Consider the following 18,207-nt stretch of genomic DNA (forward strand, 5'->3'; position numbering starts at 1 on the left):
GGGGTAGGATCACATGTTGAGATAGAACTAAAAATTTTCCAGTATAGAAAATAAACTTTGTTTTAGTCAGCCCTTGCTGAACGATTTTTCTGTCACTGCCAGGTAGAACAATCTGTTTGTAGGGCTTTCAGTATGAAGGTGGTAGGAAGCTATTTGCTGATGTCTACATTTAGCCTGTACCAGAGCTAAACTGTAGCAGTTATTCTATCACCTGATGACCCCTCCCCAGTTGAGAAGGGAAATCAGGAAAAGGAGAGGAAATCCAAAGGTTGAAGCAGGACAGATTTCATGAAACAACAGAACAAATAAAGTGTACAAAGTTATACTCAGCCTAGAATGTCTGGCCCTCTGGAGCAGGAGGAGAAGGCCGAGAGCAGGAGGAACCCCAACAGGAACTCCACAGGAGCTCCCCTTCCTCAGCCAACCTTCCCCCTTTATAATGACTATGACATGATGGTACGGGCTGCCCCTGTAGCTAACTCGGCTCAGCTGCCCTGGCTGACTCAAAGCTGCTAGCAGCCTGCCCAGCATGGCTGTGGATGGTCTAGGATTCTACCCCAGCCAAACCAGGACAGATGAAGATGCCATTTTTCTTGTAATGCATTGAGATTCATGACTATCACATTTGTCTTATTTAGTAAAGGACTGTGAACTTCTCTAGCTTCCCAACATATACATGAGATGTTAAAGTTTAGCTGTCATGCAAAACCATTACAATATAGTGATGTCATTGTTCTCTTTGTGTTCGTGTATCCAAATGAAGAATTACACTGGGGAGCTGCTTGGTGTTTTAAAACAAACTAATGTTTGGACAGATCGTAACCTGTTTTAGACTGGTGACTTGGTTTAAGAATCAAAAGGTTTTATACTGGTGCAAAGTTAGGGGCAAGACAGTAGACTGATGTGAGAAGAGTGTAGAATGACTTTTGAGGGCTGACTTAGAATGACTCTACAACTTAATATTAAGACGTTTGTGTTTGCCTTTCAAAAATGTGGCGGAACTCCAATACTTCTGTGGGTGGAATTGAATGAATGAGGTTTCAGAAATTATTTATTTTAGTAGCTGATTTCTTTTGTGGGATTCAAAGTGAGAAATGAATTCCAGGCAAGACTGGAAAAAATTTTGGAAGTGTTGTAGACATACAGAATGGAAGAAATTAATACTAAAATTAGAATCCTAAATACTAAAATGTCCTAATTAATTTACAGAATAAATTGCTGTCATAAAACTTTAGGAAGTTTTATGTAGATTGCTAGTATAAACATCCATTACATGGAGCATTGCATAAGTATGTGAGAAACCTTTAACCTGGCTTTTTTTTCTAGGTAATTTAGAGTTTTTGAATATATTTTGATTATGATGCCCAAGTTAGTTTTGGTCATCTTATTCTGGTAATAAATTGAGATTGGGAGAGAGAAGTTTTAAACACTGAGCAAAACTGGAAAAAAAAGCAAGATGAGTATATTTCTCAAAGAAAATCTATTGTTGCTCTTGGAGTTTGTGGATGGTATCTTTTGTTTAAATCCAGGAAGAGGATTTGTGGAGAGATAACTTTTGCAAGTCAGACTTAATTACATTTATCTAGTCAGTGGCATCAACCCTAATGTTTAAAGAGAAGGTAGTAAGGAATATATGGTAAAGGTCATATTTTTTATAATTAACTGAGATACAGATCCTTTCTCTAGGTGCAATACTGAAGCTGTCAAGCTTTGATTGTTTTCCTTTTTTTTTTTTTTTTTTTTGTCCAGAAGGGATCGTCTAGTTCATAAATGTATTACAGCTGTGTGCATTATGGTGACAAACTACTGTCTGTTGTCCTGTTCACTTTTCTGAAATTGTTTTGTAAATCTGATTAGTTTAATGGAAAGGGAATCGTTCCAGATGTCAAAATATTATTTGTAGATGTTCCCTGCTATGTAGAGCATAGGATTTGAATCATGAAATAAGAGGAAGAGGAAGAATTAATTTCAGAAGTTAGAATTCAGAAGCATAGGATACTGTGGACTAAATGGCTTAAGTATTCCTATCCAGTAATTAACACAGATAAAAACATCTGAAATATTAATCTTCTGTTGAATCTTTAATGTTTTGTTTTGCATCTCATGCTGTGCTGTGGGAAAAATTGAAACAGATAGTTCAAAGAGTTTTTGCTGTTACTCTCTTTCAGTAGGCACTATTATGTGTATGCAAAATCACACTGCGAACAAAAATCATCAGTCTAAATCTATTGGTTTTTGTAAGACTGCTTATCAGGAGGAACATAACAGCATTGTAAGTGACTAACTAGCTCTGTCATGGAAATTGGAGCACAAACCTGCCTCTTCTGTCCCTGTACAAAACATTTTTGCCTACTGACACTGAGGCTCACCACTCCTTGTCTCTGCAGTGCTGGTAGTGAGAGTTCCCACTATTCTTGCCACGGTTGTGTGTAAGATTTTCATGGTAATCATCTTGGGCTTTAGAAGTGTCTGATACATTCCTTTAGTTCTGGCTGGTGACATCCAGTCTTTATACAATCTGTATGTTCTTGAATGTAGATCATACTGTTTGTTGCACATCTATATTTCATTTATTCTGGGAAACTTCATGGGTTTTGCTAACTAGTATTTGCATTGGTGCTTTATAGTTTTTTTACATTAATACTTTCTAATTGTTTCAGCTATGTGGGGAGGTCTGTAGGGTATCTGCCTACTGAAGTTATTGGTGCTTTCATGGAAAATACATTAAAATTGCCCTTTAAGTTTCAAAATGCCGTAGAGAATTACGTTTCCTCTCTCTCTTTCTCTTTTTGTATATAGCTTCTGTCATTATTACCCTCTGATGTTGGCATCAGCAAACATTGTAGAGTCCAGAAGTAACATAGGGAAAGAAAACGAAGGGGAATTACATTATTTAATACAGATAATGAGAGCATGTCAACTAGGTGAAATGGAACTGCTCAGAATGGAACGTGAGCAGACTGTTGCTTTTTGTGTATCATCTCTCTCAAAATGTTTTGCCCTATTAATACCCTACCCTTAAGCATAATTTTTTTGGCAGTAAGTCATTTTGAGAAGGTGTCTAAGTTGACAGCTTGTAGAGAGAACTTGTGCTATTAAGCATTCTCACTTAAAAATTACGTTACAAAGTTCTCTGTACTACCACAAACAGTTAAAATTAGACTGAACTTGCAAGTAAAAGAACAGTTATTTTGATTTTTTTAAATGAGCATTTTTGTAGGGTCATTTGCAAAGATAAGGACGTATTTGTGATTAGCAAATTGTATTTCTTTGAGCTTCTGACAGTCTTCGTGATCTAATCTTATTGCAGGTAAATAAATTCCTCTGTTATATAAGTTTTATATGAAATCCGTATTTTCATGGAAAAAATATGAAGTAGTAGTGCCAGGTCCAGGGAGATGATGCAGCAAGGCCAGAAACAAAACTGTAGAGCACCCAGTTTCTGGTGATAGAGGATACAGAGAGGGTGGAGTTACTGAATACCTTCTTTGCTTCAGTCTTTACTGCTAATGGGCCCTCAGGAATCCCAGACCATGGAGGTAAGAGAGGAAGTCTGAAGAAAGGAAGACTGTCATTTGGTTGAGGAGGATTGGGTTAGGGATCTTATAGGCAAACTGGACACCCACAAATCCATGGGCCCCGGTGGGATACACACACACGTGCTGAGGGAGCTGGCAGATGTTATTGCTAAGCCACTCTCCATCATCTTTGGAAGGTCATGGAGGATAGGAGAGGTGCCTGAGGACTGGAGGAAAGCCAACATCACTCCAGCCTTCAAAAAGGGCAAGAAAGAGGATCCAAGAAACTACAGGCCAGTGAGCCTCACCTCCATCCCTGGAAATGTATTGGAACAGCTCATTCTGGATGTTGTGTCTAAGCATTTGAAGGTTATCTGGAGTAGTCAACGTGGATTCACCAAGGGGAAATCATGCCTGACAAACCTGACAGCCTTCTGTGATGGCATACTGGCTGGGTGGATGACGGGAGAGCAGTGGATGTTATCTACCTCGATTTCAGCAAGGCTTTTAACACTGTCTCCCACCACATCCTCATAAGTAAACTTAGGAGGTGTGGGATTGTCGCGGTTTGAGCCAACCCAGCTGGCTTCAAAAGCACCATGCAGCTGCTCACTCAGCCCTACCCTGTCCCCTGAGGGATGGGGAAGAGAAAATACAATCAAAAGGGCCTGAGGATCAAGACAAGGACAGGGAGGGCTCACTCACCAGTTATGGTCACGGGCAGAAGACAGGCTCAACTTGGGGACAACAACATACATTTAATAAAACAACCACCACTGTCAAAGATAGGGAGAGATACAACCAGGTCTTAAGTACAACACACCTCCCCCTGCACCCTGCCTTCTTCCCTGGCTCAGCTCTGCTGCCTCTTCCCCCCACCAGCACAGGGGGCAGGGAATGGGGGTCACAGTCTGGCCGGCACAAGGTGTCTGCGCTGCTCCTTCGCCCTCAGGCAGAGGGGCCCTCACAGCCCTCCTCTGCCCCACCGCGGGGTCCCTCTCCCGTTGGGGCGGTGGGTGAAGGGTTGTCTGCCGGGAGAGGGACCTGCAGGCTGCAGGGCAGCCTCTGGGCCATCACTGGGCTCCAGGGGCTGCAGGGGCTCAGCCGCCACCTCCCCACAGGCCGCAGGGGAACCCCTGCTCCGGCACAACTGCCCCTCTCCTGCCTCACTGACCCGGGGGTCTGCAAGGTGTTGTCTCTCTCCCATCCCCCTTCGCTCGTCAACATACACCAAAACAAGAGACAGCAATCAACCCCTTCTTTCGTTAGTTTGCAGAGGTGCCATTGGTCTGGCCTTGCCCAGAGGTGGGTCCAAAATTGGAGCTGGGGGAGCTTCTCAAAGCCTCTTACAGGAGCCACCTCTGGTGCCCAGTGCCAGGACAAGGGGCAACAGGCACAAACTGGAACACAGGGAGTTCTGCCTGAACATAAGGAAAAACCTTACATTAAGGATGGCAGAGCACTGGAACAGGCTGCCCAGGAAGGTTGTGGAGTCTCCTTCCCTGGTGATATTCAAAACTTGCGTGGACGCAATCCTGTGCAACCTGCTGTAAATGAACCTGCTTTAGCTGGGAGGTTGGACTAGATGATCCCCAGAGGTCCCTTCTAACCCTTACCATTCTGTGACTCTCTGGTTCTTTGATACTAGAATTTTTGTGTTATTGGCATATATAACTAAGGTTTTGTTTAGTAGTGTACAACTTGTTTGGGTTTTCTTCTGACTATAAAGTTTTTTTTTAAAAAGAAAAATATGTGCTTTGATCTTGCTTGCCAGTCAACTGTAAAATTCTTTATTAGTCAGAGTTGAAGTAATTATTTTATGTTTCAAGAACAAACACAAGCATATGCACATACATGCTTTCAAAGTCCTGAAATCGCCCACACTGACAGGGCCAGTGCACAAGGTACAGGAATGAAAGTAGTTTTCAGTTACCAGCAAGAGAATTGATTAGCAGCTGGATGTGTTGCATTTGTGTTGCAAAATTTTATCTCCTTACATATAAGTGCCGTATCTCACTGGGGTGAATGATGAATCAGTGATTCACCAGATTGTAAAGAAGGGTATAAAATAAGTCAAAGGCAGCAGGGCCCTCAGCTCACAATTTAATATAAAATGTATTTGTGAAAGACGTCTTATGGCAGGCTGTCAAGTGTAGGCACTGTTCACTCCTCATCATTATCTTGAACTCTGTTGCATTAACTCCTCTATTGTTTGTCGTTGAAGTTATTTACTGCAGTATATTCCATTCTCGGGTCTTAATAAAATAATTGTGAAATAGTAGTAAGTGATTTTTTTTTTGAGGTTACTTTTTCATCTTGTATGTGAGGAAATTAAATGTTATTTCCATGTGAGAGAAGCTGTCTCTGTCAGACAGTATCAGAATCCTGGTTTTGTGGCTTTCACTTCTGGGTGTTAGTTATGAGGTGATCTTTCTCAAATATTGGATTTCTTACCTTTTCTTGGTTAAAGGTAGTTTCAAAACTGTATTTGCCTAATAGAGTCAATAATAAAAGGTGTCCATATTTCCGTGTGTGGCTGAAATAAAAATTAGTAAAATGGGGAGTGAAGCTTATGTTAAAATCTTGATCTTGTAGTTTAGCGTGATGATAGGTGGTAGCTGCTTTTGGCATGTGATGAAGTGGTATTTCCTATCTGTGCTTCTGTGGACGTTCTTAAGTGAGATAAGTCTCTCTGAAATATTTGCGTAGCTATTTAGTTTGTCGTGTGTTCAACTGATTTACTTGTAACAGAACTTTGTATTTGCTGCGTAGGAAAAGATTTAGCTGTATACATCAGACTTATTTTACTATATGCACTAAATGTCCAGGTGTCATGACCTGATAGTCAGGGGTCTAATATGTGCAAGAATAGTAACTCTGATGAATAATTATGCTTTGAAATGATGTGCGTTAGCTATGCACATGCAGTTTTACCCCATGGTTAAATCAGTATAGTTTACCTACTCAAAGGGCAGTTACAGCCTTACATTTTGGGTTTGTCTCCTTTACTGTGAGACAAGAACATGTATATGGTCAGGTGTCATTGAAGAATTGTCATGCACCTCTTCACCTGTGTTGATTCGTGTGACCATGCCTAATTCATCCTGTGAAATTAAAATATTGTGTTGGAAGCTGAGTAGATAGTAAAGCAATTGGTTTTAACTTCCTCCCTGCATAATCAGAAGTAACGAGTGACACTTTATTTACCATAAAATAGCTATGCTTTTGAGCTGCACTAGTGATGGTTCATCAATATTGTCAGAACTGTCTGCAATAAAAAAAAAAAAAAAAATTGTAGAGTTTCTGGGACTACAAAAGAACATTTACTGTTATACTTCATGTATTTAAAGGCCTACAAATCTTGTGAAGGTTACCAGTGAGGTTAAACGTGCTGTATGGCACTAACTACGGACAAGAGTTTTCTGTGTGCACTTCAGCAAACAATTTGCTTTTGCCTGTTCCTGCACACAGTTTTTTCCTGGATGCTTCTATAAAGCACCATACACCTCCCTCTCCATCCCCAGCAGAGGAAGTATTTTACTGTAAAAACCTGGCTGGATTACAGAACGCCGAAGCTGTTAAAAACAAAAAAAACGTATTACATTCATTCTCCTTTATTCTTTTCAGTTTCCTCCTTCACCTGTTCTTTGAATCTTTTCTCTCACAGTCCAGCTTTGCGTCAACCCCCAGCTTAAAAAGGGAAGTCTGTTCCTGTAATCAACTTCTGCTTTGCTTTTCATTCCTCTTTTTATGTACTCTGTATAATTACTGGCTAGTGTTCTTTTTCTCTAGCTTCCACCGAAGTCTGAATTTGACCCTACACTAGATTAAAATTGTTCTAGCTTGTGTTTCTGGTGGCCACAGACCATTCATATTCATTCTATGTGTTATGAGTATTTGACAGTTAGCCATATTCTTTTTAATTTTTTTTTCTGCTTTCCTTCCTTAGCTCTGTCTAACCATGTTTTTGTCGTCTTCCTGTAATACCTGATTGTAGGAGTATTCCTCCAAGTGTCTCAGAATTCTGAGGAGTCACATTGCCTGATTCTTTCTTCTGACACTGTACTCCTGTGCTCTGCCTCTCTCCTGCAGGCATGTCTCATTTTGTCTGATTTTGTCTGAGAAAATGCCATCTCATCTCTTCAGAGTGTCTTCAGATATTTTCAGTGTCACTCTGAGCATGCCCTGTCTCCATCTGTTCCTGAAGCATCAACTGTGGCAAGCCTGTTGGAGTAAAACTACTGGACTCTAAATCCTGCCTAATCTCCAGTGGTGTTTTTTAGCATTATATATGTATGATTCAAAAACTGATCTTTGTGTAACTTAAATAGGGTTTGGTTTTGGTTTTTTTTTAACCCAGAAGCCTCCATACTTTTTATGGAAATATGACTTTATTTAAATAATTTAATTTGAGAGTTCAAGAGATCCTCCTGTTTTCCCAGAAGTGGTGTTGAAAAAGCGAAGTGTACGCATGAGTTGTTTGTTTCAAAAGTTTAGCAAGCTGTAGTAAAACGTGCCAAGTCTGTATAGCTCCCAGATGGTCAGAAGCATGTCTGAGGAAAGCAGTTTTAATACTTTAGGGGAGCTGTGGGATTTCATACGTTAAAATAAAAATTGGCAAGATCCATCAAGTCTTCTACACTGAAGCCATCTCAGATATATCCAGTTCTCAATAATTTATTCCTTTTTATGGCATTGCAATAAAGAAGAGAAAAAGATAATTAAGTTCTGGTTATAATTGTGTAATTTTTTTGAAGTGAGATGTACTATTTCACTGAAATCACTGTGGGTAGATAAACTAAGTGTACTGTATCTCTGTACTCACATAAATAGTAATTCAATACTTCAAAACATAATAGTCTTAAAGATGCTTTATATTTCTGAGGTTTAGATGCTTAGTTACACTGTGTATACAGATTAAGGCTTTACTTTTGCAGGAAATTCTAATCTGATATTCTATAAAATCAAGATACACCCATTATACTCGGTGGCTTCTTTACTGCTACATTAGATAAATTTTTTTAGTAATCTCAGACATCTAAAAATTAATTGGTCTATTTGTTGCAAGATTATGTTTTGCTTAAAATTTGTTTTCATTTAGCCAAGAGATCATTGTATTTCATCTTAAAACATGTGTTACTAATGTTGCTGATGTCTTAGTATCATATAATCCTAAGGAACCCTAGAAGATTTTATACTTCAACTCCTGCTCAAAGCAAGGTCGACTAGAGCAAGTGGCTTAGGACGTTGTACAGTTGGGTTTCTCCAACAATGGAGATATGTTTAAACATAATTCCCTGTGCTTCTTTTGTGCCTGTTGCTTCTTGTCTTGTCACTGGGCACAACTGAAAAGAGTCTGGTTCCATCTTCTTTACGCCTTGCCTCCCTTCTAAATTGGGTATTTTTACACTTTGATGAGATCCTTCTTGAGCCTTCCCTTCCCCAGGCTGCATAGTCCAATCTTTCTCAGCGTCTACTTATATGACAGATGCTCTAAGCCCTTAATCATCTTTGTGACCCGTTGCTGGACTCTCTCCTGTATTTTCATGTCTCTGTCATACTGGGCAGCTCAGAACTGGACCCAGCACTCCAGATGTGGTCTCACCAGAGCTGAAGTAGATCACTCCTCTGTCTGCTGGTGGTGCTAAGGCATCCCAGGATGCTGTTGAGCTTCTTTGTTGCAGGGGCACGTTGCTGGCTTGTACTCAACTTCTTGTGCCCCAGGACATCCATGTCTTTTATCTGCAAATCTGTTTTGCAGTCAGTAGGCCCCCAGCCGACTGGTGCTTGGGATTAGTCGCCACTTTGATAAATATCAAAGGTTTCTTAAGAAGGTTTATAGCATTACTGGTGGATGAATCTGTGATTTTTGAGTCTTAGTCTTGTTTCTGAGATGTTACTTTTTATACAAGTTATTTTAACTTGTATAAGAAGTGCTAGGTTTCATATCCCATTTTCTGAAGGGACATGAAATTCAAATGCTTGTTACTGTACATCAGCTGTGCCATAGTGTGTGTTCTGAACATACGTGCTCTCTTTCCATATCAGGCATATGGGAAGAAGTTCAGGTAGACCTCAGTGGAACAGCATTAAGCTAAAATTCGTTACTTCACTTTTGCTGGCCATGACATGGCAGTTTTTGCAGCTCAGCTAATGCATACAAGCTTGTTACCTGTTGCTCAACTATATGTGAGCTTATTTATTTGGTAAGGAAAGAAATAGGAATAGCAAATGGAATGCTTTTTAAATTTGTGTTAGTTAAACCCAAAGCAGATGTCATATTTATATTGAAATTTTCCTTTTGAAAACTAGTTTTCCCTGCTTATAATGATAAAGGTTCCATACAGTTCATCTCAAAAAAGATACTGAGAGACAGTAAAATGATAGATTTTTTAAATTATTTCTTTTACAACACTACCTCTGTGTTATGTCACTTCTTATTTCAGCCAAGGTTTATGGTTTTCATGAAACATTTACTGGAACATGGACTTTACAACTGTATCTTATATTCTCTGGCAACTTTTTCAGTAAGGCATTTGATATTTAATACAGTATATAATGTTTTCCTTCAAAAGAATGAGGTAGAAAATTCTTGAATTCATGGACTATCTTTAGAGAAAGGAATTTTTTCCTAAATTTGCATTACTGGAGCAAGCAACATGGCTCACTTTCTCTTACTAAGAACAGTGTCCTTAGTTTTTGCTGGAACAACAATGGAAACATCTTTTTTCCTGAGTATTTGAAAGAATAGAACAGTAATGTTTTATCAGGATTTCTTCTTTAGGAAACATATGCAATGAGAAGATCAATATTCCTCAGCTGTGTGGATATGTCCATGCTGTAAACTGGTAGTCAGCTTTCAGTCTTTTTAAGCAGGCGATTCAGCTTGTACCTGCAGACAAATCTTCCTTTTCCATTCCTCTTCCATTTTGTTCTCAATCCTGGGAAGTGATTCCGGCATTGTCATTTCTCTTCGATCTCGCTTTCTGAGGCTCACAGGTAGACTTGAGTCACTGTTCACACACCAAACACATACAGCACAGCATTTCTGTCAGTGGACAACTTCTTTTCCTTTGCCTGTCTTTATTCTGTTGACAGAGTGTTGACAAATTGGCAGGAAAACCTAACAGGATTTGGGGGAATATTTGCTTATAATTGATGCTCCCTTCAGAGGTAGCATGTTCTTGCTATGACTTTTTATCCCATTCAGATTGACACTTTAAGCAGTGATGTCCCCTCCATAGAAGTAAAAATGAAGATTCCTGAAATATAACTTTTATCTTGTATCTTCCTATTTGCAGAATGCCAATGTTGTTCCTTCCTTTCTGTTCACTGATGTTGTTACGGTATTTGATGTATTTCCCAAAATCATCTTTTCCCAAACTTTTTTTGCTACCTCACAATATTGTGCCTTGCTGCATGGCCAGCACACCACCTAAGTGAGCTGAGGACTTACCTTACTCATGTAGGTTTTATTGTGCGATGTCTCTGCTAGTTCTTGAACAAAACTATAATCTTCCACTCAAAAAGTAGTTCTTGCTAGCTGAATGACAGCTTAAGGCTTCTACTGACAAATGTAGAAAATGTGGTGTTTCCTTTAGTGTGAACACTTGCCCGTGGAGAATGAAGTGAGATCACAAATGCACAGCTGGTGGCTAAACTTTGAGGAAATGTGAAACTTTATTGAAACATCCTTTGCTTAGTGCTCGTCATACTTACAAGTGTCACTTACAAACTAATAATGATACCCGAATCATAATGAGAGTTTGACTTCAGTTGCATTGTTTTTCCAATCTATTCCTCTATTCCAAGACAGTTCAGAACTTTCTGAAGTCTTCATGTGACTGCTGTGGAAAACATGGAGGCATAGTACAAGCCAGAGGACTGAAAAATGGGGCAGGGAAAGGGAAGGAAGAATGGGGAGTAGGGGAAGATAAAAATGAAGAGCATGTGAAAATTACTTTAGTTTTATCTATGCTATATTAAAATTGCAGTGTGCGTATCTATCAGGAGTAACTGTTTTCATACCTTTGCAGTAAAAGGAGTTCCTACACATTTCCATAAAAAAGGTGTCTTTTGAAACAGAGTCAGAGAACATGTGGCACCCCACAGACTCGTTAATGTTAATTCAAGTCTGCCTTTAGGGCTAAAAGACTGCACCCCTGTAACTGTCTTACTGTGCTGTCACAGCTCTTCAGTATGGTTCGAAACTCTAGTATGAATTTGTCCAAGTTTTACCCCTTTGTTCAAGACCTACTTTTTATTAGTTTTGGTGAACTCTTCTGTTTTGTCTTGTTTACTAGGGAAGGGCAACAAATTACGGAGCTACTGTATACCTTCCAAAAATTGAGTGATTTCAGTATAGCTGTTTATGTTCAACTTCCTTCTTATAGTTATGTACCAAAGTTATGCAGATGTCTTCGGTATCTTACAGTACAGAAATGTGGGAGGGCAACTCCTGTGTTTCAGCCTTTTTAGACTGTAAAGAAATTTTGAGTGTAGCAAGGCATATTGGGTTCAGATTGTATTTCTTTATGCCTGACTAAGGATGATTTTGACAATGAGGGGAGTTGGACTCAGTTGAAGATTTCTAGTTTTAAGTCATTGCTTTGCCATAGGTTTCCTATGCTGACTTGTAAATTCACTTGAGGCCAGTTGAACTTAGCATTCATTTGGTAAGAAGAACAAATGGCCAGTTCCTGAAAACAGTTCAGCATGTCCTATAGGGAAGAAAAATCAGTAATACTAATGAGATGTCATGGCACTTTATTTAGGACAATGTCAGGATATGAATAAAAATATATGATGTCTTTAAATATAGTCAGACTGCGATATTGTTTTAACTACAGGTACCGAGAGGCTATTCAGAAGTGGGATGAAGCACTTCAGTTAACTCCAGAGGATGCTACGCTTTATGAGATGAAATCGCAGGTAAAGCATGACAATTCCTTATCATTTCAGAAAACAAAAACATTGTGCTTGTGAACAGATACTGTGCAACATTGTGTAGTTGTTGTGTGCATGAACCACAGCACAATTTAGTTTTAATTTTTCCCAACACAACAATATATGTTTTTATAGGAATTAAAATAATGCTGTTAGCCTAGCCAATCATAATAAACAGCATCTTTGTTAGGACATGAATTAGGATGTTACAGCGTGGAAAATGCAACTGGAATATTTGAGAATTATATTTGGAGGATCAAGGAGAGCTTTACTGTGATAGATCAGAAAATTTGATGGTTAAAAAGGCTGCCTGCTCTTTCTAAAGAGTTGGCTTAATACTGTCAACATTAAACGGGTACCCTGTACGCAAAAGATATGCTCCAGTCTGTTTTCGTATTAAGTATTATGTAGATAAATTAATCTTGAAAAGAGTGTTAAACAGAGTGTACTTATGATGTCAATTCGTCTGAGCCTTTATTTTAAAGCTGCTTGAGGAAAAAGGCTTGCAGCCATCAACAACTCACTAAAGTTGTGAGATCAGCTTGTAATTTCAGTGTGTCTTTGCATAGCTTAGATGGCAAAAGTGCCAGGATCCATTATTTTCTTTGGCTTGGGAAGCTTTTGTCTCCATCTCTGTACAAAGGTACAAAAATTTTTTTTTTTTTTTTCTGTATTAAATAAAAATGCCCTGCAAAAATGATTTTAATTTGGATTGAGGATTAGAACAAGAAATGTATTACTTCTTTCAGCTAGCTGGTCAGATTAGAATGGGAAAAACTATTTTTAGGAAGGTGGCTACTCAAAATATGGCTGAAAAATACATTGTTTAAAGTTAGGAGAAAGGAAAAGAAAGTGGAGTCATGGTACTTCAGTGACTGTGTTGTATAACTTTTAGGAACCTTGCTATATCGTTTAGTTTTAAATTCTTCATTGTTACAGTTTAGTTTTAAATTCTTCAGTATCTTACAGTACAGAAATGTGGGAGGGCAACTCCTGTGTTTCAGCAAAGCTGGTTTACTTAAAGTCAAGAGAAAGCTGTTGAAAAGGACAGTTATGCTGACAAATTAGTCAATAGCTCTCTTGTAACAGTTCTTTATCATGTGAATGCAGGAATTAGGCTAACTCTCCAAGAGTACTCTATTTAATTGAAATTATACTAAAATTAGATATTTTCACAGTGGAAATAACATGAGAACAGGGAATTATGTTAGCTTACCAGGATCCAAACTGTGATGCAGTGACTTATCCAAACAGGTGCTTACTACAATATCCTTCAGTTGGTGCCCCCGCTGCAATACCTAATGCTGATGGGTGGTTACTTACTCGGCGCCCCGGTCACTGTATTTCAGCTAAATGACAAAGGTCAGTTGGAGGAATAAAGCACATGGCTTTCCTGCTGACCAGGAGGAGCTGTGAAAGGAGCTGGGTGGCTGTCATTTGTCTTCTGAAATATCTTTGCCTGTGCAATGAAACCATTGGAGAGTAATGAAAGCTGAAAGAATAAAGGAACTCAGGCCTCTGCTTCCACCATGCCTTTGCTTCCTTTCGTGAAGAGGAGAGCAGTGCTGGGCAGTTGCACTGTTTCTCTTTGTTTCACTTTCTGATATTGCATAACAGTTCTGTTACACTGTAAATGAGAACACCAGGAAAGTTTACATACAAAATATGCATTTATGAAATTATTTCTTGAATCTTATTAACAAGCCCTCTAATTTTAAAATTGGTAACATCTCTTTAGTACACACGAATAATTATTACAGATGTTTTTTGCAGTATGACTTAATGTTTACTGGAAGCTGATTAGTATAATACATAATTTGATACCTTTCTACTTTTAAAGGCCCTAATATGAGCTGTAAAAATCCATTTTTGCCAAAATAGGAGTACATAATTCATTCCAAAAATATTGTGGTCAATATTTAAATGATACTGTCTTAGAGCTGACTATGATATTCCAGTCCAGCATACCAGCACAAATACTGCAGCTGTTACTGTGTAGCTAAATGAGAACGTTTTGGTAGCTCCAGATGTGGAAGAACTGCACACCAACTTCAGCAACGGCTTGACCAGCATTTGGCCTAGGAAAATCTGCCTGTCTTGGTATGCGAGTCACATACTGGAGGCAGTGATTCACTTTAAGAATGACTTTGAGCGATATGCAAAGATTCTTTATGGTCTATACTAATTTTCTTTCAGTGAGGAAAAGTCTTCCCATGAAGTAATTGCTCTTGAGAATTAACATTGGATAGAGTGTTTTTCATGGGCTTGAATATCTGTATATCCTGTTAACATTTATGAAGATAATCTTGTGTTGGATTATATAGCATCTTCCCAGTTCATTAGTATTTCCTTTCTCAGCAGCAAACTTAACATTTTAAATACCCTGTTTGATATGCAGCTCAGATAAATATGCTAATGATACAGTGGGAATCTGTAAATATTTATGGTAAGTTCTTAAAGATCTGTGTATTAACAGATGCAGGACAAATGTCTTTCAGTATTTCTGAAGAGCGGAAATAGTTTTTAAAGTTCCCAGTTGTCAATAACACTTGGAGTAAGTGTGTTTCCAGGAAAACGTATGGGAAATATGGAATTGTTCAACTGCTTCAAAACCCCATAAAAGTTGATGAGTTTTTTTTCCGTTGCTTTCAGCTACTCTTTGAGCCATTTAAAAACAGATTATTGTGGTGTGTGGAGAGGTTGGGGTGCACTTAAACTGTCTTTGCATGCATGATCTTTCAGTGTATATACTTGATGTTCCATTACCAGCCTGCATTGCTCCCCTGTTGCAAGAACAACGAGTGGCAAGTAAATCTTTATGCAAGCAGTTCATGTCTATATTTTTGTTTAAAAGAACACTTTTAAAAAAACCCCCAACAACAACAGCCTAGTGCTGATTCTAGTGTTAGATAAGTAGCATCATAAGTAAATTCAAAGGAGTGTATGAAGACTGCCTATATAAAGGCAGTCACTAAGACTGCTTGAAATTCATTGTGGGCTAAGTTTTATAAACATTGACTGGATTATTTTATTAATGCTTTGAATTACAAGATGGAGGAACAGGCTTTGAGAAATTCTTTGAATTTGGGTCGGAACGTTTGTATACTGGACCATGTGTAACTCTTTCTTGGGTGAAGAGAGTTATCAAAGGACTTATTACATTGTTATCTCTTGCAAATTCTCTTGGGAATCGGGCATTCTATTCTGCATCACTTCTGAGAATTTACCTGGTTCATGTTGCTCATCCACTGATACTTCTACCTCAGATCTCAGATAACGTTGTCAAACACACTGTACAACTATGACAGAGTTCCTAAAGTACACAATGCAATTGTTTATAGATATTTATAGAAGCAAATAAATATACAAATGTAACCAGTCAGGTTTACCTCCATTTAATAAGCTTTTTGGATGTTTGTCATCAGCTGAGAATCTCGTTTCAGTACAACCCTGCATTCTCAATTTGCATTTGTTAAACAGGACTGGGGTTTCAGATGTATGTCTCTTCTTTTGTTGTGTTTGTTTGGTTGGTTGGTTGGTTTTTTAATAGGCCAAAACCGTCATATCCATATCCAAACCATTCGATTTCACAGAATCACAGAATGGTAGGGGTTGGAAGGGACCTCTGGAGATCATCTAGTCCAAACCCCCTGATAAAGCAGATTCACCTACAGCAGGTTACACAGGATCACATCCAGGAGGGTTTTGAATATCTCCAAGGAAAGAGACTTCACAACTTCCCTGAGCAGCCTGTTCCAGTGCTCTGTCATCCTTAATGTGAAGAAGTTTTTCCTTATGTTCAGGTGGAACTCCCTGTGCTCCAGTTTGTGCCTGTTACCCCTTGTCCTGGCACTGGGCACCACTGAAAAGAGCCTGGCCCCATCCTCTTGCCACCTGCTCTTTAGTTACAAGCATTGATAAGGTCCCCTCTCAGTCTTCTCTTCTCCAGGCTAAAGAGCCTCAGTTCTCTCAGCCTTTCCTCATGAGAGAGATGCTCCAGTCCACTCATCACCTTAGTCCACCTCTGCTGGACTCTCTCCAGTAGTTCTCTGTCTCTCTTGTGCTGGGGGACATCTCTCCGAGGAGGAAAGGCTGAGAGACCTGGGGCTCTTTAGCCTGGAGAGGAGAAGACAAGAGGGGACCTTATTTCTTCTCTTCTAAAGGTTTTCTTAGTCTTGAACTCAGTGAAGAAATAATACCAACTTCCATCCATCCCTGTTGCTGCTTAAGGAATGGTGAGGTTCATAAGACATGACTAGACCCACAATCCCAAATTTTGGTTATAATAAATCAGCTTATAATTGCTGACTATTTTTAAATATACTTTATTTTTAAACTGGGATATGGTGAGAACATTGATGTAAACTCCAGAAAGCTAAGTAGCAAAAGACATTGCTGTGTGGTGGAACGGTAGTTGCTTTACAATGTAAACTGCTTATGGGTAGGAAGAATTTTATTAATCAGAGTTTTGAAGTGTTTTTCTGGATGGAAGAAGGAATTGGGTCAATTTCACTGGACTTGGAATGTATCTATATATAGTGATTCAGCTTTAAGTCAGTGAGCTCATCTAAAACCAGGACTTACTCAGATTCATAACACTTCCAAAATACTGTTGGTAGGGCAGAATGGGTCATTCTGCTGCCTGGATTTTTAATGCTTGGTCAGTCTCTTGATGGTAGTTGCTATGTTTAGTTGGGGTTTTTGCCACTGAGTTCTTAACCTCTCATGTATTTTCTTTTGTTTTAAAAGCTTGATCTATTAAACTAAGTCATTGTAGTGACATGGATCTTCTTTGTTTTAATGTGTGTGATCATGGTAAGTCTATGTTGGAATAAAGTGAGTTCTGAAAATCCACCTACTGAACATCTTTATAAGACATTTTCCTCTAGTCATTTTTAATATATATGTGCATTAGAATCTTTAGATGTTTTTTCTGCTTCATAAGATTATTTTTCTGTTTGATTAGTTTTAAATATGTTTTCTAATGAAATGTTATCCCTATAATTGGAAAACAAATCAAATATGCAATGAGATTATTTAACTCTGAAACTTGAGTGTCATCCTGCTAATGATGTTTGCAAAAGAAAATTCATCTAAGAAATTAATTTGAGAGCAACAGGAAAGGAATCTTAGTGTGTCAGCTCTTAAAAGGGTGTTCATAAGCAAATACATGCATCCTTATCTTTACCTTAGGTGATTCTGGCAAAATAGCCCTTTTCTGTCATAACTTCCTTCAAAAAGGATTAAAGACTGATTTTGCTGGTAGGACTGTCTCTTTTATGAAGGTTTTCCCCAGCATATTTTTTGATAAGTAAAAGCTTAATGTCTTCATATTCTCAAATGACAAGGTTATATTTGTGCATTTTCCTGAATCCACCGCCATCTAAAGACCCTTAAGTTGATGCTAAAACATTAAGGAAAGAGATCTAAATGGAGTTTTCAGTGATACATAGTTCCTCGGTGAAGCATCATGCTATTTGTCTGGTCGTTGAAAAACACCCTAATGCAACTGAATTAGTTTCTCTAAAAAGTAAACATCTGTTTGAAAAAAGAGATGTTATGTCTGAGTACTTTATTATAATGGTTTGTGACCTTTTTAGAATAATGCTTGCTGGTTCCTGTGTTTACTAGTAATCTGAATGTTTTTCAGGAAGTAACTAGCAGAGGGTGACAATTACCTCTGCTGTGAAAAATACCCTGCCAAAACCATGGGTGAAATCGGTGTGAATCCCAGAATCACAGG

At 38.6% G+C, this 18,207-nt stretch overlaps 1 protein-coding gene across 2 annotated transcripts in view; it reads left to right on the forward strand.

The window, feature by feature from the left end:
- Positions 1-18,207, forward strand: part of TTC33 (tetratricopeptide repeat domain 33) — a 46,672-nt gene that overhangs the window by 15,559 nt on the left and 12,906 nt on the right. For both annotated transcript variants that reach the window (XM_086479500.1, XM_086479501.1), the window contains exon 3: positions 12,368-12,449. In XM_086479500.1, coding sequence (XP_086335626.1) covers positions 12,368-12,449 — 82 coding nt within the window. The remainder of the gene's footprint in view (positions 1-12,367; positions 12,450-18,207) is intronic.

The sequence above is a fragment of the Leptosomus discolor genome, chromosome Z (genome assembly GCF_034619465.1).
Source record: "Leptosomus discolor isolate bLepDis1 chromosome Z, bLepDis1.hap2, whole genome shotgun sequence".
Lineage (NCBI taxonomy): Eukaryota > Metazoa > Chordata > Aves > Leptosomiformes > Leptosomidae > Leptosomus > Leptosomus discolor.